The sequence below is a fragment of the Salmo salar genome, chromosome 22, assembly GCF_965601325.2.
Source record: "Salmo salar chromosome 22, fSalSal1, whole genome shotgun sequence".
Lineage (NCBI taxonomy): Eukaryota > Metazoa > Chordata > Actinopteri > Salmoniformes > Salmonidae > Salmo > Salmo salar.
Window position 1 is genome coordinate 13,267,055 of NC_138312.1, and position 25,959 is coordinate 13,293,013.

Genomic DNA, 25,959 nt, shown 5'->3' on the forward strand with positions numbered 1-25,959 from the left:
TGATTCAGTGGGAGCTAAGCAACAGATGTACATCAAAAATCCAATCAAATTAACTTTTATTTGTCATATGTGCAATAAAAACAACTGGTGTAGACAACCGTAAAAATACAAATAAAATAGTAACAAGAGGAATAAAATAAATCACACGAGAATGGAGCTATATACAAGGAGTACCAGTACCAGATCAATGTGGAGCTATATACAGGGAGTATCAGTACCAGATCAATGTGGAGCTATATACAGGGAGTACCAGTACCAGATCAATGTGGAGCTATATACAGGGAGTATCAGTACCAGATCAATGTGGAGCTATATACAGGGAGTACCAGCACCAGATCAATGTGGAGCTATATACAGGGAGTATCAGTACCAGATCAATGTGGAGCTATATACAGGGAGTACCAGTACCAGATCAATGTGGAGCTATATACAGGGAGTACCAGTACCAGATCAATGTGGAGCTATATACAGGAAGTACCAGTACCAGATCAATGTGGAGCTATATATAGGGAGTACCAGTACCAGATCAATGTGGAGCTATATACAGGAAGTACCAGTACCAGATCAATGTGGAGCTATACAGAGGGAATACCAGTACCAGATCAATGTGGAGCTATATACAGGGAGTATCAGTACCAGATCAATGTGGAGCTATATACAGGGAGTACCAGTACCAGATCAATGTGGAGCTATATACAGGGAGTACCAGTACCAGATCAATGTGGAGCTATATACAGGGAGTACCAGTACCAGATCAATGTGGAGCTATATACAGGGAGTACCAATACCAGATCAATGTGGAGCTATATACAGGGAGTACCAGTACCAGATCAATGTGGAGCTATATACAGGGAGTACCAGTACCAGATCAATGTGGAGCTATATACAGGGAGTACCAGTACCAGATCAATGTGGAGCTATATACAGGGAGTACCAGTACCAGATCAATGTGGAGCTATATACAGGAAGTAGCAGTACCAGATCAATGTGCAGAGGTACAAGGTATTTGAGGTAGATATGTACAAGGCAGGGTAAAGTGACTAGGCATCAGGATAGATAATAATAAGAGTAAAAGAAAGAACAGAACAGCAGCAGCAAATGATGAGTGTAAAAGTGTGTGTGTGTGAGTGTGCGTGTATGTGTGTAATGTGTATGTATGTGTGTTTGTATTGTGTCGGTCTGCGTGTGTGTTATGTGTGTGTGCATATAGTGTATGTGTATGGGTTTTGTGTGGGAGTGTCAATGTGGTGTGTGAGTGAGTGTGTATTTGGTTTGTATATATAGTCTAGTGAGTGTGTATATATAGTCTAGTGAGTGTGTATATGGTTTGTATATATAGTCTAGTGAGTGTGTATATGGTGTGTATATATAGTCTAGTGAGTGTGTATATGGTTTGTATATATAGTCTAGTGAGTGTGTATATGGTTTGTATATATAGTCTAGTGAGTGTGTATTTGGTTTGTATATATAGTCTAGTGAGTGTGTATTTGGTTTGTATATATAGTCTAGTGAGTGTGTATATGGTGTGTATATATAGTCTAGTGAGTGTTTATTTGGTTTGTATATATAGTCTAGTGAGTGTGTATTTGGTTTGTATATATAGTCTAGTGAGTGTGTATATGGTTTGTATATATAGTCTAGTGAGTGTGTGTATGGTTTGTATATATAGTCTAGTGAGTGTGTATTTGGTTTGTATATATAGTCTAGTGAGTGTGTATTTGGTTTGTATATATAGTCTAGTGAGTGTTTATTTGGTTTGTATATATAGTCTAGTGAGTGTTTATTTGGTTTGTATATATAGTCTAGTGAGTGTGTATATGGTGTGTATATATAGTCTAGTGAGTGTGTATTTGGTTTGTATATATAGTCTAGTGAGTGTGTATTTGGTTTGTATATATAGTCTAGTGAGTGTGTATTTGGTTTGTATATATAGTCTAGTGAGTGTGTATATGGTTTGTATATATAGTCTAGTGAGTGTGTGTATGGTTTGTATATATAGTCTAGTGAGTGTGTATTTGGTTTGTATATATAGTCTAGTGAGTGTGTATTTGGTTTGTATATATAGTCTAGTGAGTGTGTATTTGGTTTGTATATATAGTCTAGTGAGTGTGTATTTGGTTTGTATATATAGTCTAGTGAGTGTTTATTTGGTTTGTATATATAGTCTAGTGAGTGTTTATTTGGTTTGTATATATAGTCTAGTGAGTGTGTATATGGTGTGTATATATAGTCTAGTGAGTGTGTATTTGGTTTGTATATATAGTCTAGTGAGTGTGTATTTGGTTTGTATATATAGTCTAGTGAGTGTGTATTTGGTTTGTATATATAGTCTAGTGAGTGTGTATATGGTTTGTATATATAGTCTAGTGAGTGTGTGTATGGTTTGTATATATAGTCTAGTGAGTGTGTATTTGGTTTGTATATATAGTCTAGTGAGTGTGTATTTGGTTTGTATATATAGTCTAGTGAGTGTTTATTTGGTTTGTATATATAGTCTAGTGAGTGTTTATTTGGTTTGTATATATAGTCTAGTGAGTGTGTATATGGTGTGTATATATAGTCTAGTGAGTGTGTATTTGGTTTGTATATATAGTCTAGTGAGTGTGTATTTGGTTTGTATATATAGTCTAGTGAGTGTGTATTTGGTTTGTATATATAGTCTAGTGAGTGTGTATATGGTTTGTATATATAGTCTAGTGAGTGTGTGTATGGTTTGTATATATAGTCTAGTGAGTGTGTATTTGGTTTGTATATATAGTCTAGTGAGTGTGTATTTGGTTTGTATATATAGTCTAGTGAGTGTGTATTTGGTTTGTATATATAGTCTAGTGAGTGTGTATTTGGTTTGTATATATAGTCTAGTGAGTGTTTATTTGGTTTGTATATATAGTCTAGTGAGTGTTTATTTGGTTTGTATATATAGTCTAGTGAGTGTGTATATGGTGTGTATATATAGTCTAGTGAGTGTGTATTTGGTTTGTATATATAGTCTAGTGAGTGTGTATTTGGTTTGTATATATAGTCTAGTGAGTGTGTATTTGGTTTGTATATATAGTCTAGTGAGTGTGTATTTGGTTTGTATATATAGTCTAGTGAGTGTGTATTTGGTTTGTATATATAGTCTAGTGAGTGTGTATTTGGTTTGTATATATAGTCTAGTGAGTGTTTATTTGGTTTGTATATATAGTCTAGTGAGTGTGTATATGGTTTGTATATATAGTCTAGTGAGTGTGTATATGCTTTGTATATATAGTCTAGTGAGTGTGTATTTGGTTTGTATATATAGTCTAGTGAGTGTGCGTAAGGTCAATGCAAGATAGAGTTAGTGCAGATACCATTAATTGACTATTTAGCAGTCTGACACCGCCTGATATAGAGGTCCTGGATGGCAGGGAGCTCGGCACCGTGCTGGGCAGTCCGCACCACCCTCTGTAGCACTTTGCGGTCCAGGGCTGTGCATTTGCCATAACAAGCGGTGATGCAGCCAGTCAAGATGCTCTTGATGGTGCAGCTGTAGAACTTCTTGAGGATCCATGGGCCCATGCCTAATCTTTTCAGCCTCTTGAGGGGCCGTGCCCTCTTCCCGACAATGTGAGTGTGTGTGGACCATGTTAGGTCCTTAGTGATGTAGAAGAAACTTGAAGCTCTCGACCCGCTCCACAACAGCCCTGTCAATGTGGATGGGAGTGTGCTCTCCCCTCTTTCTCCTATAGTCCACAATCAGCTCCTTGGTCTTACTGACATTGAAGGAGAGGTTGCTGTCCTGGCACCACACTGCTAAATCTCTGACCTCCTCTCTGTAGGCTGACTCATCGCTGTCTGTGATCAGGCCTACCACCGTTGTGACGTCAGCAAACTTAATGATGGTGTTGGATTGATGCGTGGTCATGCAGTCATGGGTGAACAGGGAGTACTGGAGGGGACTGACCACACACCCCTGAGGGGCCCCCGTGTTGAGGGTCAGCGTGGTGGAGGTGTTGTTGCCTACCCTCACCACCTGGGGCCGGCCAGTCAGGAAGTCCAGGATCCAGTTGCAGAGGGAGGGGTTCAGTCCCAGGGTCCCTAGCTTGGTAATGAGCTTGGAGGAGACTATGGTGTTGAACGCTGATCTGTGGTCTATGAGCAGCATTCTCACATAGTTATTTCCCCTCTTGTCCAGGTTGGAGAGGGCAGTGTGAAGTGCAATTTAGATTGCGTCATCTGTGGATCTGTTGGGGTGGTATGCGAAATGGAATGGGTCTAGTCTGTCTGGAATGATGTGAGTCATGACCAGACTTTCAAAGCACTTAATTACAGATGTGAGTGCTACAGGGCGATAGTCATTTAGGCAGGTTACCTTGGAGCCCTTGGGAACAGGGACAATGGTGGTCAGCTTGAAATATGTTGGGATTACAGACTGGGAGAAGGATATATTGAAAATGTCTGTGAAGACACTTGCCAGCTGGTCTGTACATGATTTGAGAACGCCTGCTGGTATTCCGTCTGGCCCGACGGCCTTGTGATTGTTAACCTGTTAAAACGTTTTGGCTCACATTAGCCACGGAGAGAGAGATCACACAGTCATCCGGAAAAACAGAGGCTTTCACGCAAGGCACAGTGTTATATTCCTCGAAGCGAGCATAAAAGACATTTAGTTCATTTGGGAGTTCTGCATCGCTGGGCAACTCATGGTTGGGTTTCCCTTTGTAATCCGTTATTGTCTGCAAGCCCTGCCACATACGACGAGCGTCAGAGCCAGTGTAATAGGATTGTACCTTCCTCCTATATTGTCCTTTCACATGTTTGATGTCTTGTCGGAGGTCGTAGTGGGTTTTCTTGTATGCGTACATGTCCGTGTCCCGTTCCTTGTAAGCGGTAGCTCTAACCTTTAGCCCTGTGAGGATATTGCCTGTAATCCATGGTTTTTGGTTTGGATAAGTTCTTATAGTCACTGGGGGGACAACATCGTTTATGAACTTGTTGATGAAGCCCGTGACTGTTGTGGGAAAATCCTCAATGATATCAGATGAATCCTGGAACATATCCCACTAGCAAAACAATCTTGTAGCGTCGCGTCTGCTTCATCCGACCACTTCCGTATTGAGTGCATCACTGGTACTTCCTGTTTGAGCTTTTGTTTGTAAACAGGAGAATAGAGCCGTGGTCAGATTTGCCGAAGGTAGGATGAGGGAGGGACTTGTCTAGAGTTTCTTACTTGTTTATGGCCCCATACAGTTCGTTGAGTGCCATTGCGGCGCTGGCTTGGGACGGGATGTAGACAGCTGTAATAATTACAGATGACAACTCTCACTTGAACTCACACTTGAAGCAGCACACCAGTTGTTAATTATGAAAAAACACCCTCTACCTCCTTTCGACTTCTCCGAAGCCTCTGTACAATCCTGTCGCTGCACGGAGAATCCACTGAGTACTACGTGCATAGCGTCGTCATCCAGACACGTTTCAGTAAGACATGTAATATTGCAGCTTTTAAAGTCTATCTGATTGGAGACTCTCGAACGAAGCTCATCCATCTTATTCTCCAGTGACTGGAAAATTGCCAATAGAACAGAGAGGAGCGGCGTTCGGGTTTTCTCTTCGCCTCAATTTCACCAGGACTCCACCTCGTCTCCGGTTTCCACGCCTGCAGCGTTTTGCTAGCCCATGGAACAAAGGAATAGGGTCCGGTATGAACAGTGGAACAGCTGAGTCGGAGTTGAAGTCGTATTTGAAGTCGAAATCGAGGTTAGTAACTGTCGATCTGATGTCCAGAAGTGCTTGGCGGTCATATGTGATAATAGTATGAACTTTGGGTAAAAAAAAGTAAAAGAATATGATAAAAGTCACTATATAGCAAAGCTGGGTTGGAACCGAGGCAAGCCAAGCAAAGCTGAACTGGACTGGTTACACATCCAGCATAGTTGCAAAGCCGAGCTGGTCTGTATCAGCCCTATAGTGTGAATCAGACATGAGTGTAAGGACATATCAGAGCTGCTGGGCCTGTTGCCACCTCAGGGGGTTGGTGTTGCCCTGCGGTCGTTTGGTCGCTGCACCAGGATGGGAGGGTGCCATTAGGCATGACTGATGCTCAACATTAGGGAGTTACAGAGAAAGAAAGGGACTATTTTGTAGTCAGGATTCCTGTTGTTTTACAATGTGCAAACCCTGTTGTTCAAATGGGAAAATCTGTATCTAAGTTAGTACTGATGCAATATCTGTTTATGTATTGGGATCTGTTGACATTGGTCCTCAAAAAGCCACAGAGGATAGAGAGACTTTTATAATCGCCCTTTTGAAGATGTCTATTAACTTGTTAATCAGTGTAAACCTTAATGCTGGTACTGTTCACCTGAGAGTTTGCATCAGCGGTGAGGTTGAAGACCGGCATGGTCCCAGTGATGACCAGACCCAGACCCTGAACACACAAACAACATAGCAAAATCAACATCTTAGCACACAGGACTTCACAAGGTCGCGTTAGCATCTATATAACGTTTTCCCCATCTAAAACATAGCTATGTTATGACTCAAAAGAGACGGTTGCAAGCTAAAGGGCTTGAAGTGTGGCTAGTACAAGGTAAACTTGTATTAAAACAGAAATGTAATGTAACAGAGACATTGTGTTGCTAGTTATCAGTCTGTCTTACCAGAGCATCCTGGTAGACGTTGGTCCATTGGACCAGCTTGGCCTTGGGCCCAGCCAGCACCATGGGCCGACCCAGCACATCCAGGTACTCCTGAGACATGGAGGAGAACACACACGTCAGAGCAACGCACACACACACACACACACACACACACACACACACACACACACACACACACACACACACACACACACACACACACACACACACACACACACACACACACACACACACACACACACACACACACACACACACACACACACACACACACACACACCATCTATTGCTTGATAGTGCTTGCCTTACAGTGGGGATTGTTAAAACAGTGAGCTGTAAGAGCATGTCACCCTTAGTCAAAGTATAAGTACAAGACCCTGACAAGTCTTCTCCTCGTCATATTAACCAGTGGGCCAACAGTAGAAGCTGCCCAGTGCTGAGGAGCAGTAAATCCTGCGGACAGTCTTCAGCCATTCAGAGTCGTTATTCATCATTATGAATGATGCTATTAAAAACACAATAGGAGTGCCAGGGGCACTTGGCACAAAGAGGCCAATCTCCCACTGGCTCTCTGTGTCCAGCACGGCAGTGTGAAAACGCCTCTCTCCGTGTTGGAAAACAAGGGTCAAGGGTTAAACTCACAAGTGATTCATCACGTTCATCAAATTCGTCTCTCCGTAGGTTCGTTTTACAGATTCTAAACGACAAAGATGTTTAATTGATCCATGGGATGCTGTTATTGGGATGCGATTGGGGGGGGGGGGCCGTGACAGGGATAACGTCACCCAACTCTGGGAGTTTGATTCTGTCAGTGCAACATCTTAGTGACTTCCTGCTGTTTCTGTTCAAACAGATCATGGGAAAACAAAAGGCATTGGTGACTCCTTCACCGACTCCGATTTATCTCAATTGCGGGTGAGGAATTTAGGGAGATTCCAACACAGATCTAGGTAGTTAAACTACTGCCGATCACGCCAACAAAATAGGGAGTTACAGAATGTGACAAGTGGCTATGCTAATGTGGTCTTATTCACACAGTCAGTAAACGATGCCCCCTTTACATGATGGAATATTCCATTATAGCACTCAGACCTTAACCATAACCTTCTGTGTATACCTGTTTCACACACAAGCAGTGTCGCCCTGTGTGAACACAGTGTTGTTCCAATGTCGTGCCTTTGACCGTTTGTTATTCATTGGCTGAACACTGAGGTGGTGACAGGCATCACCTATTCTATTATTAGCTCAGTCAAACTCCCGTTTAACGGGCCACAGGGAGATGTTTCATCAAGATGATGACAGGCAGACCTTTTCACGGGATGTAGGGGACATTTTCCGCCTGACTAGAACAATCTAGCCAACATTAAAGTCAGCCAGCAGAAAGGCTGAGGAGGTCCAAGGGAACCAGAGCCACACGTAGGTAGAGGCCAGGGTCCAAGGGTCCACGCTAACGGTTCTGTGGGTTAATGTGTTGCTACGACCAGGGACTACTTTACGTGCCTCCAACAGGCCAACCAAGTAGCATCCTGTCTGTTTGTGCAACTACACTGTGAAATACAGGCTACATCAGCTACATGTATGTGTAACTGACTACACTGTGAAATACAGGCTACATCAGCTAACTGACTACACTGTGAAATACAGGCTACATAAATGACATGCATGTGTATACATGCTGCAGTCCCATGTCCCATGTTTCAGGAGCTGAAATTATAGATCCCTGAAATGTTTTATATGCACAAAAAGCTTATTTCTCTTAAATGTCGTGCACAAATTTGTTTACGTCCCTGTTAGTGATAATTTATTCTTTGCCAAGATAATCCATCCACCTGACAGGTGTGACATATCAAGAAGCTGATTAAACAGCATGACCGTTAAACAGGTGCACCTTGTGCTGGGGACAATAAAAGGCCACTCTAACATGTGCAGTTTTGTCACACAACACAATGCCACAGATGTCTCAAGTGTTGTGGGAGCGTGAAATTGGCACGCTGACTGGAGGAATGTCCAACCGAGCTGGTACTAGATCATTTAATGTTAATTTCTCTACCATAGGCCGCCTCCAAAGTCGTTTTAGAGAATTTGGCAGTACGTCCAACCGGCCTCACAATAGCAGACCACATGTATGGTGTCGTGTGGGTGTTAGTAATGTAAAACCAAGGCAGCCCTATAACTTGATATAATGTGACATTATATGATGGGAAACTCTAAAATGTGTAGTGTAGCCCAGGTGTGTCTAATGCTCCTACATGAACCAGTCCTGTTGCACACCTGCTGTAGGAAACCTATTAGAATAAGTGGCAGTTCTCTGAATATAATTATGCCAGAGTTAATGGAACAGCTGACAGTCTATTCAGGGGCCCTGATCGCTCTGTGGGGCTGGGGGAGGAGGAGGGGTAGGAAGGGGGAACGGGGTGCATAGAGCCCCCCAGCAACTCACTCAATTTCTACAGCTGGAACGAGGTTATCCCAAGGGGCTATGGGACCAGGTAGTGCCTGGAGCAGAGTGGAGGTCGGCGGAGGAGGGTGGAGGGGCCACGGGTGTGTGGGGCAGAGGAGCCAGAGGTGTGTGTGTGTGTGTGTGTGTGTGTGTGTGTGTGTGTGTGTGTGTGTGTGTGTGTGTGTGTGTGTGTGTGTGTGTGTGTGTGTGTGTGTGTGTGTGTGTGTGTGTGTGTGTGTGTGTGTGGTAGTGCAATTGGGGGACTAGAGAAGGGGTGGATTGGGCGGCACAGCAGGTCTGCGCTAACTATGACCTGCTAGAAGACAGAGGAGCGCTTTAATCACTCTCTCTCTCTCTCTCTGTTACTTTCTCTCTTTCCGAACCTCCTCGTGTCCTTGTGTGATGGTACATTTCAAGGCATTATCTACAATCTGCACAATTGTCTTCAAAGAGAGTAACGAACTCAAAGTTAAGTAGAAAACACACCCTAAACAAAGGTACAGCATCCTTGATTGTGTTCAGGATTCACACGAGTGTAAATATTCACGCATGGACACACATATTACACACACTGAAGGATATCTGACCTGCGTGTTAATTCTGATGGCGCCAATGGATGGAATCTCGTAGTAGAATCCTGAAGAACAAAGTGAGAGAATTGGTTCAGTCCATCCACAACGGTAACCAGCAACATGTAACTGCTCTATTGTAATGTGCGTTGTAAAGGTAACGTTCTCAGTGCCGCATCTTAAAGACCATAGGATGAAATAACAGCCCAGCGAAGTGCAATCATCTCAAGCGAGCAGGGCCACGTGTAGCGCTATCATTTCAAAACGACTCCTCAGCAGAATGCTGATTGTTCTCTACGAGGGGAAATTCCATTTAGTAACCCATTACGTGTGTTGGTTATGTAATTATGTCATTTTGTGTAAAACGCTGTGTGTGTTTGTGTGAGTGTGTGTACTGTGTGATTGATTGGCACTAGGGTGCTATGGGGAAACAAGATGGGGGCCATTGGCCTCCAGTCTTATCACCATTGTACTGCAGGATGTAAATGTCATGTGCTCGAGGGTCTCACTGAGGATGCTGCGGCTGAGGCTCAATGCAGAGCGGAGCAGGGCTGAGCAGGGCTGCTGATTAGTGATGGAGGAGAGGAGAGCCACTCTCTCACTCTGGGTCAATAACTGCTGCCGCTCCCCAAGTTATTAAAGCAGAGTGTTTATACAAAGAGCTGCGAAACATACTCGGAATGTTAAGAGGCGAGAACGGCTGTTTTTTTTTGTTTTTTTTTAACAAACTGCGTTCTCGCAAAATAGTGCCTGTGAAATATATTACAGAATCTCTGGTGCCAGTAAATAGCTGTAAAGTTACAGGGAAAATGTATTAAATTACAGTATTATTAAGCTGGCCCCAGGATAATGCTGTAATCATGGTAGCATCCACATAAGCGCAACGCACGCACACAAACTATGACTATGCTCAGAACGGTAGCCCCTTCGCTTGCTTTGTGCTTTTGTGTGACACCTCCAGTTGTAGAGCACGACACAAGGAGCGACGAAGGAAACCCGACGTAGAAACGAAAGAGCATGGACTAGAGGTCCGCCGGTTTTCAGCCACAGGAGGAGAGGAGAGCGGTTGGGCCCACAGACTGTCAGAGCGGGAGTCAGGTTCCACTTAACAGGGGATTGCAGCACAAGTCAAGTGAGACAACAGGGAGGCTAGTCGACCGGGATCTGGGTGTGTAAGGTGCTTGCGAGGGGGATCCATGTGTGTTTAAGTGTGTGAAGGTGAGAAGGTTCGGCTCTACATGTCATTATAGGGTGTCTCTGGATACCAAAGAAAGAGCCGTAAGCACAATGCGGTACGACTATATTTAAAAGGACAGCTCCAGAGAGGAGAGGACGTCAATAACCATTGTCTTAGGTTGGCATTGGCTTTGGTGCCACGCTAATGATTAGAGTGAGTGGTACGCTGGCACAGAGGAGTAATCCTGGACTTCCCACATGCCGCCTGCCTGACTGAGAGATGGTAGCCATCGTTATCAACACACAGCCAGGCTCCACAGGATAATTCATTACAACATGCGGGGAGGGAGGTGCTTCTGAAGCACTCTGACGGCTCCACGGGAAATGAATGAGTCAGCCTTCTATAGGAGGCACGCTGCTTGTGACAGGAAGACGGGAAAGCTAAGTGTATAGGAGAAATGTGGAGACACTGAGAAATCCAACAGCAGAGGGGATAAAGAGGGAGAGAGCGAGGAGAGAGCGAGAGAGAGAGAGAGAAGTTTTTGTTCCAGAAAGAGTGGGAAAAAAAGAGTTGGTTATAGTGCAGAGCGGGCTGAGTAAAAACGGCCTTGAGTGTCATGAGGGCCGATGGTCAAGGAGGAAAGCTCAGTCATTTGGGTCGAGGACAGTTGGGCCGTTTGACTGGAGTTTGGTTATATCATTACACCATTATAATCCCATATTTTCTTGTTTCTCTTTGCTGGACTTGGGTAACGTTGAGATTGTACATGTAAATCAGTCCGTGTCCTTACAGTTTATAGACACACCCTCTACTCACCTTTATTGGCACAAGCTATCCACTGCAAAGGTGTGACATCGTAGTTGTGCTGCCCGACTGAAAAGGTAAATACTCGAATCTGAGGGAAGAGGGGATAGTTAGCGGAGAGGGTGGAAAAACTGGACATTACTCTTGTACAGCGAGAAAGTATAAACGGCAGAAGCATTTCAAGCCAGGGCCTGAGCGAGGGCGAAGAAGAAAAACGGTAGGAGAGGGAGATAGAATGACAGAGAGAGGAAAGAGAGTGAGTGTGTGCATGTGTTGGCTGTAATTTCCTGGGCTCTGATGATAAAGTGGCTAATTAGTCAGCAGGTCAGAGCTGTTAACACCTGCAGCAAGACAAGAAAAGAGACAGCGAAATAGAGAAACAGAGAGACAGAGAGAGAGAGAGAGAATATGACAGGGATGGAAAGTAATGCCAATGAGGAAGAAAAGAGGAAACACACCAAAAAGCTGGATCTATGTCCAAGGATGGAAGTGTTGGAATCATTAAGATTCTCACCCAAATAAATGACACCTGCTGTTGAGAAACATGATATTTATTTCATAAGGATAGGGGATGAGAAGGAGATAGGAGACCACAGGCTGGTTTATCATCTCTTGGACAATGCATGGGCTGATTCATTGGCAGACTAAGATTGATTAAAAGATCCGTGGTTATTGGGGACAGACTCACGGTTTTGTTGGGCCAGTTGTACTTCTCAAAGATGTCCTGGGCACGATCCTCTCCTCCATCTGTAAACATCATTATCATCTTATTGCAGCCCGCCCTCGGGGCGCCGGTATCCTGTGGAACAGAGAGAGAGAAGAAGAGGGGGATAGAGAGGGAGAGACAGAAAGAGGGATAGAGAGAGATACAGAGGGAGATACAGAGAGAGAGAGAGAGAGAGAGAGAGAGTGTGATTAGTGAGAGAGTGATTAGTGAGAGAGGGGGAAGAGACCGTCAAGGAATGGAAGAGGACATCAGACGACATGATAAAGACATGATAAAGACATGATAAAGACATGATTAAGACATGATTAAGTATAGCCTCTCCTTCCAGGAAATCACTGAAAATGGCGGCTTGGTTCTTCACAGGAGAGAAGAGTGCTTGAGGAAAGGACAAGCCTGTCTTCCAGTTCGCCTTTGAACAGCTGTAGATTCTATTTTCTAATATGCTAGGTAACCTGCATGTACAGTACACAAGACATCCACATATCTGGGATCGAAGTGTGCATATCTCTGTGTGTAGGGTAATATATCCCGTGCGTGCAGATTGGTGAATGTGTTCAGTGGCCAGTGGCATTCTACTGTGATATGGATTGGGTTATAGACATAACCCCCTCTTTCTCCCTCATCCCTCTCCTCCACCAGGCTGCCTATCTGACAGTTCGAATTGATATGCAGGCCAGCAGCACGTCACTCTGACAAGATTCTAATAAAGATAAATAATATTACCACAATTACACATTTTTATTGTGCTTCTGCCACCAATCATAGGGAGCGTGGCTGCGGCAGACAGCGATTAAAAAGCTTTTATTTCTCATTCTGCTGGGGGGGGGGGGGGGGGCAGGCTGGGCTGGGCTGGGGTGGGCTGGGCGCTTGGCTCCGTGCCTCCCAGCCCACCAGAGGAATATAAAGTGTCGGTGGCTGATCTCTTCTGGGCTCCTCTCATCAATCATCCCATCAGAGCCCATTAGGGCTGGCAGCTTCCTAAAATATACAGGAGCATATGGAGCTAAGCTGAGGCAGCACCTGTGCAGACGGACAGACAGACAGCGGCAGGCAGGTGTTTTGGACGGACCAGTGCCTGCCTGCAGGGTTGCCTCCCTGCTGCACACACAGACAGGGACCACTGCTGTGCTGGCTAGCCCTAAGCGCTACCACCATCATCATCATGCCACTGCAGTGGCCGTTCACAATCAGACCGGCCGACTGACTAGCGGCCCCTTTGGGCTCCATTCAGAAGAGGCGTAAATCCGCTGATTGTCTAAAGAGTGGCTGGGTCAATTCCTACACCAATTGGGATGTCAGTTTGCTAACTAGCGTGTCTTATACCATGGACATTTGGTGGAAGGCCTAACCTAACCTACCACCCTGAACTAAAACCTAGAGGGTGCGGCTGACTGCTGGCTCTTCGTCTTACATTTAGTAGCTGTTCGAAGGCGAACTGGAAGCCAGACTTGTAGTCAGTGGTTCCTTTGGCTTGCATGTTCATGATGGACTCCTTGAAGATCTTCTTGTTTCTCATGGTGGCCTGGACCAAGGTCTTAAAGCAGGGGACCACGGCATCGGCCTTCTCGTTAAACTGGGGGAGAAAAGACAGAGAGTGATGACTAATTGTCAATTGAACGTGTCTGGGTGTGACCACGCCGCTCGCTCGCTGGCATTTGAGGGCCACTCCATCTGTAGGTGTGTGTGTGTGTGTGTGTGTGTGTGTGTGTGTGTGTGTGTGTGTGTGTGTGTGTGTGTGTGTGTGTGTGTGTGCGTGCGTGCGCGAGAGGATACGGAGGGGGACGTGTGCAGCTGTGGGTTGCTCTGTGCCACTCTGGCAATAAACGTTGACGATTACAGTGTTTCACACAAAGAACAGGTGCACCTGAAATTCCAATGTAAACCAAGAACAGACACCCAGCCAAGGTAATGTCATCTAGATCTCCTCTGCAACATTTAAATTAGTCCTAGACTCTGTTTGTGACTGCGTGTGCGACAGACAGAAAGGTAAGCAGGGAGCCTATGTGTGATTAGCATTGAACAGCAATGGCTGTAATGTCAGCATTTTAATGGCCTTTCTTCTTGAAGGTCAACTTTAAAATCAGTTGACATTTCGATGGCAGAATGATAGCGTGAAATAGGTAAAGGAATTCGGTGCATGAAAAGATGACATTTCCTTGTGTTTGTGCGGTTTGATATTTATATTGGTCCAAAAAAAGAGAAAAAAAAGGACTTGAAGTATAGCATTCGAAATAACATGAAAAATTCCTTACACAGACTATTATTATGATCTCCTAACAAAATGACAATAACACGGTCAATATAATTCCAGGCCTAATGTAATGCTTCTGTGGACGGTTATACTATATCGCTGGGGCGGCAGGTAACCTAGTGGTTAAGAGCGTCGGGCCAGTTACCGAAAGGTCGCTGGTTCTAATCCCCAAGCCGACTAGGTGAAAAATCAGTCGATGAGCCCTTGAGCAAGGCACTTAACCCTGATTGCTTCTGTAAGTCACTCTGGATTTGTTGTGTTTGTAACTACAACGCATAATAATGGGAATATTTGACTGATCAAATGCACCATCTTTGAATAACCATTGTATCAATAACATGAATTACTGTTGGTGTCTTCATACACTAAAATATATACGGACAGATAGGTATACACACACCGGCACAACCATTGGCTTTCCTTCCTACTTCCAGAGCTCTTATTTTCTCTATAGGGGTGGAAATCAGCCTCGTTCCCACCCAGATTACCACGCTCATTTCTGCCTCTTAGAGCTGGGATTTAGAGCCATACACTGACTAAGAGCACTGGATTATGGAGGATTAGCCACCCAAGTCTCCAAACAGGGCTACCCCACCAGTGTGTGTGTGTGTGTGTGTGTGTGTGTGTGTGTGTGTGTGTGTGTGTGTGCGTGCGTGCATGTATGTATGCAGTGAGTCAGACAATGCAGCAATCAACTCATGAAAAACCTAGGAAGCAAGGCAGGGAGACTGTGTGGGAGATAGAGCCTGGCACAATCACACATAGACCAGGCGTGGTAACATTGTGGGACTATAATCGTGTAGGAAAGTAATAGTTTGTACAGCATAACTATGCAACCATGTGACGATGCGATAGGAACCTTTAAGTTTTCTCATGGCCACACCAATGCATTATGGTTCTGTTGTATTGGAGGCGTTAACCGTGTCGTAACACTGCCATTGGATATTGACGAGCAAACAGACCTTCAGCTGCAAATGACTGACATGGGGACCTGAAGGAGCCCCGGTAAATGCAGAACCCTGTTCTAATCGTCGCCTTATCAAGCGAGGCTACTCACCCTGGCTACATTCACATAGTCATCATCTGACAGAGTGTCGAGCATCTGCATCACAGAGGACTTCATCAGCTTCAGAGTGAGCCCGCTGACGCTGCCACTCCTACAGACACAACAGAGGACAACCACCAGAGCGTTGAGCCATACAGTTCAGCCTAAACGGCTCCACCTTAAAACCTCGTCCAGATAGTACGGCGTATCCACGGGAGGTTATACAGTGATGATCCCTTTACTCGTTTCTACTGCGCTGGAGGATTTATAGGTTGGGGATCTGGGATAGGACACACAAACAGCCTTAATCTATCCTCTCATTCCTCCCATGACCCCAACCCCAGTTTATTTCAGCATGCACATAAGGAAAATAATCTTTGTATTGTACTGCTAAGACATGGGTATAATAGCAAGAGGTCGGTGAAAATAAACACGATCGACATGGGAATCTAGAATCTCCTCCGATCGGAGCACACCAACAGGTGGCACTAGAGCCCTTTACTGTTGCTGCTGAGAGAGGACAGGAGGGAGGAGAGAGGGAGAAGGAAAGATGGACGGAGAAAGAAAGAAAGAAAGACAGGAGGGAGGAGAGAGGGAGAAGGAAAGATGGACGGAGAAAGAAAGAAAGACAGGAGGGAGGAGAGAGGGAGAAGGAAAGATGGACGGAGAAAGAAAGAAAGACAGGAGGGAGGAGAGAGGGAAAAGGAAAGATGGACGGAGAAAGAAAGAAAGACAGGAGGGAGGAGAGAGGGAGAAGGAAAGATGGACGGAGAAAGAAAGAAAGAAAGACAGGAGGGAGGAGAGAGGGAGAAGGAAAGATGGACGGAGAAAGAAAGAAAGACAGGAGGGAGGAGAGAGGGAGAAGGAAAGATGGACGGAGAAAGAAAGAAAGACAGGAGGGAGGAGAGAGGGAGAAGGAAAGATGGACGGAGAAAGAAAGACAGGAGGGAGGGAGGGAGGAGAGAGGGAGAAGGAAAGACTGCATCTACTCACACATCCACAATGATGATCATGTCCTTGGGAGAGGAAGCCCCTTGGATGTACCTGTTCAAAAAAGAAAGATGTGTTTAACAAATTGTATTAGTCTTCACTGCGTATAATTGAACTGGCAGATTTGATGGGGATCCTAGGTTACAATAAGCTGGGCTATGTTAATATGTAGCAACCAGAGCATATTTAAATGCTGAAATGGAGTGTTAGCTTGCAAGAGCTGTGTCTAAATGGATTCTAAGCTTTGTTGAGACTGGTTGAGGCAAGTGAATGGAGTCCAGGCTTAGCTAAGGTTCACTTACAGTATAGGTAAAGCTGTGTTTGCATGTTGAGCAACCTGTATGTGTATATCTTCAGTCTAAGTAATCTGAGTCGTCTTTATGCAGAGTTTGTTTTATATTTAGTTTGAGTCTGAACTAAACTGATTTCAGTCATGTTTCTAAGCAGGCTGAGCCGAGCTGACCTGTGTTTTGGGTAGTCTGAACAGATTTCAGTCATGTTTCTAAGCAGGCTGAGCCGAGCTGACCTGTGTTTTGGGTAGTCTGAACAGATCTCAGTCATGTTTCTAAGCAGGCTGAGCCGAGCTGACCTGTGTTTTGGGTAGTCTGAACAGATCTCAGTCGTGTTTCTAAGCAGGCTGAGCCGAGCTGACCTGTGTTTTGGGTAGTCTGAACAGATCTCAGTCGTGTTTCTAAGCAGGCTGAGCCGAGCTGACCTGTGTTTTGGGTAGTCTGCGCTAAGCGCTGTCTGCCAGTACAATATGAGCTACTGCTGATTCTCTAGTCCCTCAATGACGCACCAGTCCGGTGTCAAACACATTCTTTACTCTGCCGGTCCCTTTGTCAGCTCGAGACACAAGCTGCTTAACACCATTATGCTACAGTTGCAAAGCTACTCCTAAAATAGGGCAGATATGCGTGTGTGTGTGTGTGTGTGTGTGTGTGTGTGTGTGTGTGTGTGTGTGTGTGTGTGTGTGTGTGTGTGTGTGTGTGTGTGTGTGTGTGTGTGCGTGCGTGCGTGTGTGTCAGTCATGATGGTGCAGGGCGGGTCTGTGGGGGAGCAGAAACCAAGGATGCTAGACACTTTGTTATCCTGGAAAAGCCACAAACACAAACGTCTGTCCACTGCTGATAGAGGCTGACATATAGAGGCAAATTAGAATGCACTCATTCCCTTCCAACTGCAATTAAAATCACATTCCACCTGACACAAACGGAGCAGAGATTGATGTAACGTTACAGACCTTCTCCAGGTCAGTTTGGCGGGGGTTTCAAATGTTAGCGTTTAGTTCGTTTGGCATTCTGAGGCGCGATTCAGCTGTGTGTGGAGGCAGGCCAGCTGCCTGTGGGCCAGTTAGGTGCTTTTCTTATGCCGGGCCAAGCCGATACAGAGGTAGAGAGGAACTGAGTCCTGGTAGGCCTCACTGTTGCTGCTCCCACAAACCCCAGCCCATCACTTCACTGGCAGGCACCGCGCCACCACTCCAGCCTGCACAGTGACCCCTGACCTCTGTTCCACTGCTGTCCCTCAGCACCGACGTGGCCCTGAATCCCAGCTTCAAACACAACCGGGGCCTCACTCTCCTGAAACCCTTCTGAACCCCCAGGACAGAACACAAGCAGGTCAGCCAACCAGCACCGTCGCCGCCGACACTCGAGAGATCGATTAACCGAGCATGCCCAGAATAGGCAGAGGTGTGTGGGGGAGGGGGGGGGGGATCCAATTATTTTTCATAACAGAGAACGCCACATCAAAGGTAGAATTTCCACTGCTCTCCGCCACTATGTGGCATTTGAAATCAGGTCTGGAACCATGAAGTGTATTGGCATGACTTTTATCAATTTAATTACGGAAATCTTAATTTGAGAAAGAGAGCGCACGGGGAGAGTGCACGGGGAGAGGGAAAGGGGGAGAGAGAAGAGAGTTAGACTGCACGCAGTGATGGCTTCATTCTGTGGCTAGATGGAGTTGTGAAAGTGGTCATCGATGCGGCGCCAAACTCAGTCAGAATGTGCACACGTCTCCACACCGGGGCACCAGAGAAAGCTCAGCCCAGATATTCAAGGAAAAGCCCTTTTGGTGAAGGTCCTCAGACCTGAGTAGCACCAACTGAGTGGCGGGAGGATTTCATTAAATCCTCTAACTCGTCTCATTCTCTCAGTGGACTCTAGTGCTTTCATATGGCTGAAGTTATTCATGGGCTAAATGTTAATGACAGGGGCACAGCCGACTTCCATCACCGGTTCAACCTCAGTTGCCCCACACTCACATCACACAGTCAAATGCAGAGCTGTCATTAGCTCCCCATATGTCTCAGGGGGAAAACAATGTCACTTCCAGAGAGACTATTTCTCTTGGGGGTTTGTCTAAAGAGAGAGGCAGCATTGATCAGCTGCAACGAGGTTTAAGAGGAGTTTAACAGAAGACGGAGAGAAGCTGAGTGTGTGACGCGGGGGGGGGGGGGTTGGAGTGGGTGTGGGGGGTGGGATCACTTGCGACAGAAGTTATAGTGCTGCCACGGCTGATCTTCCCATAGATTGTCGTGCTGCGTCTGACTCTCTCTCTCTCTCTCTCTCTCTCTCTCTCTCTCTCTCTCTCTCTCTCTCTCTCTCTCTCTCTCTCCTCTCTCTCTCTCTCTCTCTCTCTCTCTCTCTCTCTCTCTCTCTCTCTCTCTCTCTCTCTCTCTCTCTCTCTCTCTCTCTCTCTCTCTCTCTCTCTCTCTCTCTCTCTCTCTCTCTCTCTCTCTCTCTCTCTCTCTCTCTCTCTCTCTCTCTCTCTCTCTCTCTCTCTCCATTCCTAAAAGTGAATTGTATTTATTTCTGCTTTCAAGCAAGCAAGTGAGGGGGGAAGATAGGAGTGGAGTTGAATGGGGTGAGGGGATATTTCCATCTCCAGCCTGATGTATAGTAGTTCCATGGTGATAAAACATCATCGATTGAAGCATATAGTGATATGTCTGCTGCATCTGATCCTCAATATTTGCCTCATGGATCCAGATGTGTTGTTTCTGCATGGGTTCCATTCTGTAATTAACTCTCGGCTCCTGCCCGCTGATGCCATTCTTTCCCTGTCATTACCCAGTCTCCTGCGTGCCAGAGCCAGGTGACGAGCAGATGGACCTGGCTGGTGCTGAACTGAGCCCAGGCACTCGCCCATCCCTGCCTGCCCCTGCCCAACGCCCCAAGAACACCATCCCTGCCTGCCCCTGCCCACCGCCCCAACAACACCATCCCTGCCTGCCCCTGCCCACCGCCCCAACAACACCATCCCTGCCTGCCCCTGCCCACCGCCCCAACAACACCATCCCTGCCTGCCCCTGCCCACCGCCCCAACAACACCATCCCTGCCTGCCCCTGCCCACCGCCCCAACAACACCATCCCTGCCTGCCCCTGCCCACCGCCCCAACAACACCATCCCTGCCTGCCCCTGCCCACCGCCCCAACAACACCATCCCTGCCTGCCTCAACCCAACGCTCCAACATCATCATCCCTGCCTGTCCCTGCCCACCGCCCCAACATAACCATCCGCCACCAGCTATTCAGCCATGCCACTGCCACACACCCTCACAGAACCTCTCTCTCTCTCTCTCTGTTGTTACATGGAAATGACTCTACATAATGGAATAACACCACAGTCCTTAACGACAGCCACTGTGTATCCTAAGTGTGCACACGATGAGGAATAAGTGCAGGCCGCTGTCTGTGTGTGCACTTCATCAGAGGTACAGTAGCTGTTTGGACCAATGTTTTAAGCAAAGCTTGTAGGCTAACGAGCAAATCAAAGTAAACACTTCTCACACACTAGTGATAACATGAAACATATGACGACATAAAACAGTCAAAATGATTTGTTCCAGCGGCAGGTCTCAAGGCAGAGGCACAGCATTAAACGACAACAGATTAAAGCTGCAAAATTGGCATCCCCCCCCCAAAAAAACATCTTAAAAAGAACACATTAAGCAACCAGTAGAATACAATGACATATTCTGCATGGCAGTGATTGTATTTCTGTCCCTTCGTGGCAGCCTGGTAAAAGAGTCTCATTGGAATTCATGAAATAGTTTTATCACGGAGCGGCGCTGTAAAATCAATACATTAACTGTGCTGGGGGCTAACACTCTCAGAAGATTGTGTTTATGTACCCTGACCCGTTTCCCTGAGTGGGGTGCATTACATTTGAATCGGGGGAATTATCTACGTACATTCCAGATAATACACAATGATAAAACACTAAAATGGCCTAGGTTAATCTTATTCTAGAATCAAGTATGTGTGTGGGCGTCTGCGTATGCGTGTGTGTGATTGTGAGAGTAGGTGTGCATGAGTGCACGTTTCTATAAATACCTGTATGCGTGTGTTTCTGAATGTACATATACACTGAGTGTATGAAACATTAGGAACACCTTCCTAATATTGAGTTGCACCCCCTTTTGTCCTCAGAACAGCCTCAGTGCATGGACATGCATGGACTCTACAAGGTATCGAAAGCATTCCACAGGGATGCTGGCCTATGTTGACTCCAGTGCTTCCCACAGTTGTGTCAAGTTGGCTGGTGGACCATTCTTGATACATATGGGAAACTGTTGCGCGTGAAAAGCCCAGCATCATTGCAGTTCACACACACAAACCGTTGCGCCTGGCACCTTCTACCATACCCCGTTCAAAGGCACTTTTGTCTTGCCCATTCACCCTCTGAATGACATACATACATACATACATACATACATACATACATACATACATACATACATACATACATACATACATACATACATACACATCTCAATTGTATCAAGGCTTTAAAATCCTTCTTCAACCTGTCTCCTCCCCTTCATCTGCACTGATTGAAGTGGATTTAACAAGTGATATCAATAAGGGATCATCGCTTTCACCTGGTCTATGTCATGGAAAGAGCAGGTGTTCCTTATGTTTTGTACACTCTGAATACATTGCACCATATTTTTATACCTTTATTTAACTAGGCAAGTCAGTTAAGAACAAATTCTTATTTTCAATTTCAGCCTAGGAACAGTGGGTTAACTGCCTTGTTCAGCGGCAGAACGAAAGATTTGAACCTCGTCAGCTCGGCGATTCGAACTTGCAACCTTTCGGTTACTAGCCCGACGCTCGAACCACTAGGCTACCCTGCCGCCCCGTACGCATAGCGTAGATGTATATACCTATCTATGAGTTGCAGTGTTTTGCATGCACATCCTGTGAATGTGTGAATATTAACAGTGTGTGTGTTGTGATGATGGGCTTATTATTTTATGGACTCCTGCTCTCTTAGTGCTCCTGTGGATGTGGCTGCTGAATGAAGATTAAATTAAGATAAAAAATATAGGAGGATGTGGCCCAGAGAGCCTGCAGGAGAAAGAGATGTTGTCTGCCTTCTATTTATTTTACTTTTGGCTGATTATTTGAGGGGGTTGATACCAAGAGACACATTTCCATATTTCAGGTTATGCCCATAATACGAAATATTATAAATAATTTATATGTTATGGTAAATGTATAAAATCAGTAAATGGAAAAACATTTGAATTCAAACATTCAAACATTCAACAGTAGCTATAAAGTTTTCTACTATACTATGATGGATTTACAGATTTGGAGTTGAATTACTTACTTAAGTTGCATGACTTATGGGCCCAAGGTCACTATTTCCAATGGAACAAGAGAAGGGCGAACATTCCGACTGTGACTCCACAGTCATGGTTATCGCTTTACGCTACAGTCAAAGAGAAGCTTTCCCTTTGACAAACCCACTCCCTACAGGAGGAGTGAGTGAGGAGAATGGGAGAGGCAGGCAGGAAGGGAGGCAAGCACAGGGGCTCCAGGCGTTTGGGCCATGGCATTTTGGGAGGCTCATCTCCTGGCTGGGATTGACCAGAAGCCATAATATTTACTGAGAAGGTAGATTGACTTTTCTGAGAAATCAATATCTGTTATGGCCCTGCACGCTGTACTGAACCTGGAAGGTAATGGGATCTCTGCAACGCTTGGCTAACATGACTCCATGCCTGTCTCTCTATATTTCTCTCTCTCTCTCTCGCGCTCTCATTCTCTCTCCACCTCTCTTCCTTGACTTCCTTAACAGACTTTATAATGGACAAATGTTAATAATTAATGTCAGAGCAATTGGAGACAATTAAGTGTGTTGACTGGACCATTCATTTTCCTGAGGCCGTTAGTGGGGGAGCGCAGCAGACAGACAGATGGAGGGAGCCCATCTGTGGAGGCACCGAGCTACGCAGCCTCATCCTCTCCCTTTCCCCGATTTCCTCAAAGGATTACACACTTTACACACACACACCACCCCAGCTGGCATATCTAAAGGACAGGTCAACCAGTCCTAAACTCATTCCCGTAAAAGGTGAAGGTCTTTTAGGCCACAAACTGTGCACACAAGCCATCCTTTTATTTCCTCCTGAAAATCACATTTCAGACTTAGTGTCTGTGTCGGGGTTGTCCCTTACAACAACAAAAAAAACAGGAAAAGAATCACGTGAAAAGAACAGGTGGTTTTTGGACACTTTTTGGACACTATATGAAGAAGAGAGGCATGCGCCTGCAGCAGTAACGCTCCCAATTGCTGGCTCAGAAATAAGGAATTATAATTTTTGTACGCACTTGAATTATTATACTCAGGTAGGCTAAGTTACCTTTTGACAAAACGGCAGTAAAGAATTTGCAATTCCATATGTGGAAACATTGATACTGCAACATCTTAACACAACCTTTTCACATGTGAGGAGAATAACAGTATTTCATCACCACATGTGAAATTGCAAGTTTTCTTAGATGTTTTCTGAGATTTCCACATGATTGATTTTCACATGTGAACTTGCAATTCCACATGTAAACAAGACATATTCACAAGAAAATGTTTCTCAGATGTGAAACTGCATATCCAATATTCACATGCAAATGTTTTTAAGATGTGAAACCGCATATTTCACATGTGCAACTGCAATTCATAAGTGAGGTGAAAACATGTTTTTTCTTGTATATATTCTTGTATGTGCATCTACATGTGCAGGCGAGTGAGTGTGTGTGTGTGTGTGGGGGGGGGGTGGGTGGGGGGGGTATGTGCGTATGCATGTGAGTTACCTCCATTCCCCTTTAAAGGTCTATTAATCTATTGCTGTCCCCTAACAAACACGTGATTGGCTTACCTAACCCAGTGGGTGGTCTTTTAGCCCCCTACGATTGGCTGACCCCTCCAGAGAGTGTCACAACCAAAGACAGCATGTTAGACCATAATCACACAAGCATGACCTGACACATCATGGCACTCCCTGCCACGGCCCCGCCACTCAACAAGGCATGGGCACAGGTTGCTAGGCAACAGGCCACAGGAGCTTTCAGAGAGGACGGAGGGAAAGTCGGAGACCAACAGGCAGAGAAGAGAAGCATGGGAACAATGACAGTGACAAACATGGAGGACCAGGGGGTGACATGGTGCTGTTCAGTGGAAAGCATCCACCCCTGTCTACCCCTGTCACATCCTCTGTTTCCAGACTCCCTTCCCTCCTCTCAGCTCTCTCTCCATCTCTCCATCTCTCTCGAGTGGCGCAGCAGTCTAAGGCACTGCATCTCAGTGCTGGAGGCATCACTACAGACGCCCTGGTTTGAATCCAGGCTGTATCACAACCGACCATGATTGGGAGTCCCTTAGGGCGGCCCAGCATCGTCCTGGTTTGGCTGGTGTAGGCCATCACTGTAAATAAGAATTTGTTCTTAACTGACTTGCTTAGTTAAATGAAGGTTAAATAAAAAATGTAACCATCTCCCTCTCTGAAATCCACGTTCCTCTCTGCCTCAAGGAAGACTCTTCTCCTGTGTGAGGGAATTAAAATTGGTTGTCGTATACATTGAGTGTATAAACATTAGGAACACCTGCTCTTTCCATGACATAGACTGACCAGGTGAAAGCTATGATCCCTTATTGATGTCAGCTGTTAAATCCAATTCAATCAGTGTAGATGAAGGGGAGGAGACAGGTTAAAGAAGGATTTTTAAGCCTTGAGACAATTGAGACTTGGATTGTGTATGTGTGTCATTCAGAGGGTGAATGGGCAAGACAAAAGTTTTAAGTGCCTTTGAACGGGGTATGGTAGTAGGTGCCGGGCGCACTGGTTTGAGTGTGTCAAGAACTGTAACACTCCTGGGTTTTTCATGCTCAACAGTTTTCCGTGTGTATCAAGAATGGTCCACCACCCAAAGGACATCCAGCCAACTTGACACAACTGTGGGAAGCATTGGAGTCAACATGGGCCAGCATCCCTGTGGAACGCTTTCGACACCTTGTAGTGTCCACGCCCCAACAAATTGAGCCTTTTCTAAGGGTATAAAGGGGTGCAACTCAACATTAGGAATGTTCCTAATATTTTGTACACTCAGTGTAGTTGTTGGAAGCAAAGGCACTAAAGGAAAACACAGACATGATCCTCCTTTTAACTTGTCAGCGGCGCACTGTAGCCCATTGTTAACACAAACAACCCAATTATTGGCGGCGTCGTGTTCATGTGGAGGTCTACAGTGTTTCACAGGTAATGTGTGAAAGCCCATGTCAGCCAGAGCAGAGGCAATGCAGGGACACTTTCTCCCAGAGTGTTAACTTAATTAGTCTGTCAGGAAGAGCCTTATTACTTCCTCATTCTGATACGCTGGGAAACAACCTGGAGTTCAGCTAAACACAGGCTTCTCACACATCTTTAACGGCAACTCTAACCTTCTGAGCAGAATCAGTACTTCTTGGTTTTATATGAGTGGGCCTATGAGTGTACAGAACGTATATCTGTATGTGTAATAGCTTGTTAATGGGAGTGTGTAATAAAGCAAACTCTGTTGATATTGGTATAAATACGTCGCTTATTTACCTGACAGATACATCTGGAGTGTACTGTGAGTGTTTTAATCGTATACAGTGGGAGTTTGCTGTTTGTCTCAGTGCATTGCCCTCCGGCCCATCCATCACCTCTGGCCAACCCTTGGCCTGAACAGCCAACCAAGCTATGCTGGAGCTGGACACAGGCAGACAGCCAGGGATGGAAAGCAGCATCAACTCTAATCAATGTGGCTGTCATGATTATGTCCGGTGTGCTTTAATCTGCAACCAGGCAACAGGCAGCTCTTAAACAGAGCTGAAGTGACAGTGACAGGTAGAGGCAGGATGGAGGGGTGAGGGTGTAGGGGAAAGGGGGGCTGTTTGGCCTCACACACTCGGTGCTGTCGAAAACTTCAAACTGCCGTGCTCTGTGAGTCCCTGGCCCTGGCTAAGATCTGACACACAGCAGGGATTCACAAACCAAATGGCAGGTGAA

At 45.5% G+C, this 25,959-nt stretch overlaps 1 protein-coding gene across 3 annotated transcripts in view; it reads right to left on the minus strand.

Moving 5' to 3' along the window:
• Window positions 1-25,959, minus strand: part of LOC106582605 (voltage-dependent calcium channel subunit alpha-2/delta-2) — a 363,243-nt gene that overhangs the window by 18,425 nt on the left and 318,859 nt on the right. For all 3 annotated transcript variants that reach the window (XM_045705262.2, XM_082967380.1, XM_045705260.2), the window contains 8 exons: window positions 16,633-16,683; window positions 15,652-15,751; window positions 13,755-13,916; window positions 12,305-12,415; window positions 11,629-11,707; window positions 9,654-9,703; window positions 6,627-6,716; window positions 6,329-6,394 (listed from right to left, as the gene is read on the minus strand). In XM_045705262.2, coding sequence (XP_045561218.1) covers window positions 6,329-6,394; window positions 6,627-6,716; window positions 9,654-9,703; window positions 11,629-11,707; window positions 12,305-12,415; window positions 13,755-13,916; window positions 15,652-15,751; window positions 16,633-16,683 — 709 coding nt within the window. The remainder of the gene's footprint in view (window positions 1-6,328; window positions 6,395-6,626; window positions 6,717-9,653; window positions 9,704-11,628; window positions 11,708-12,304; window positions 12,416-13,754; window positions 13,917-15,651; window positions 15,752-16,632; window positions 16,684-25,959) is intronic.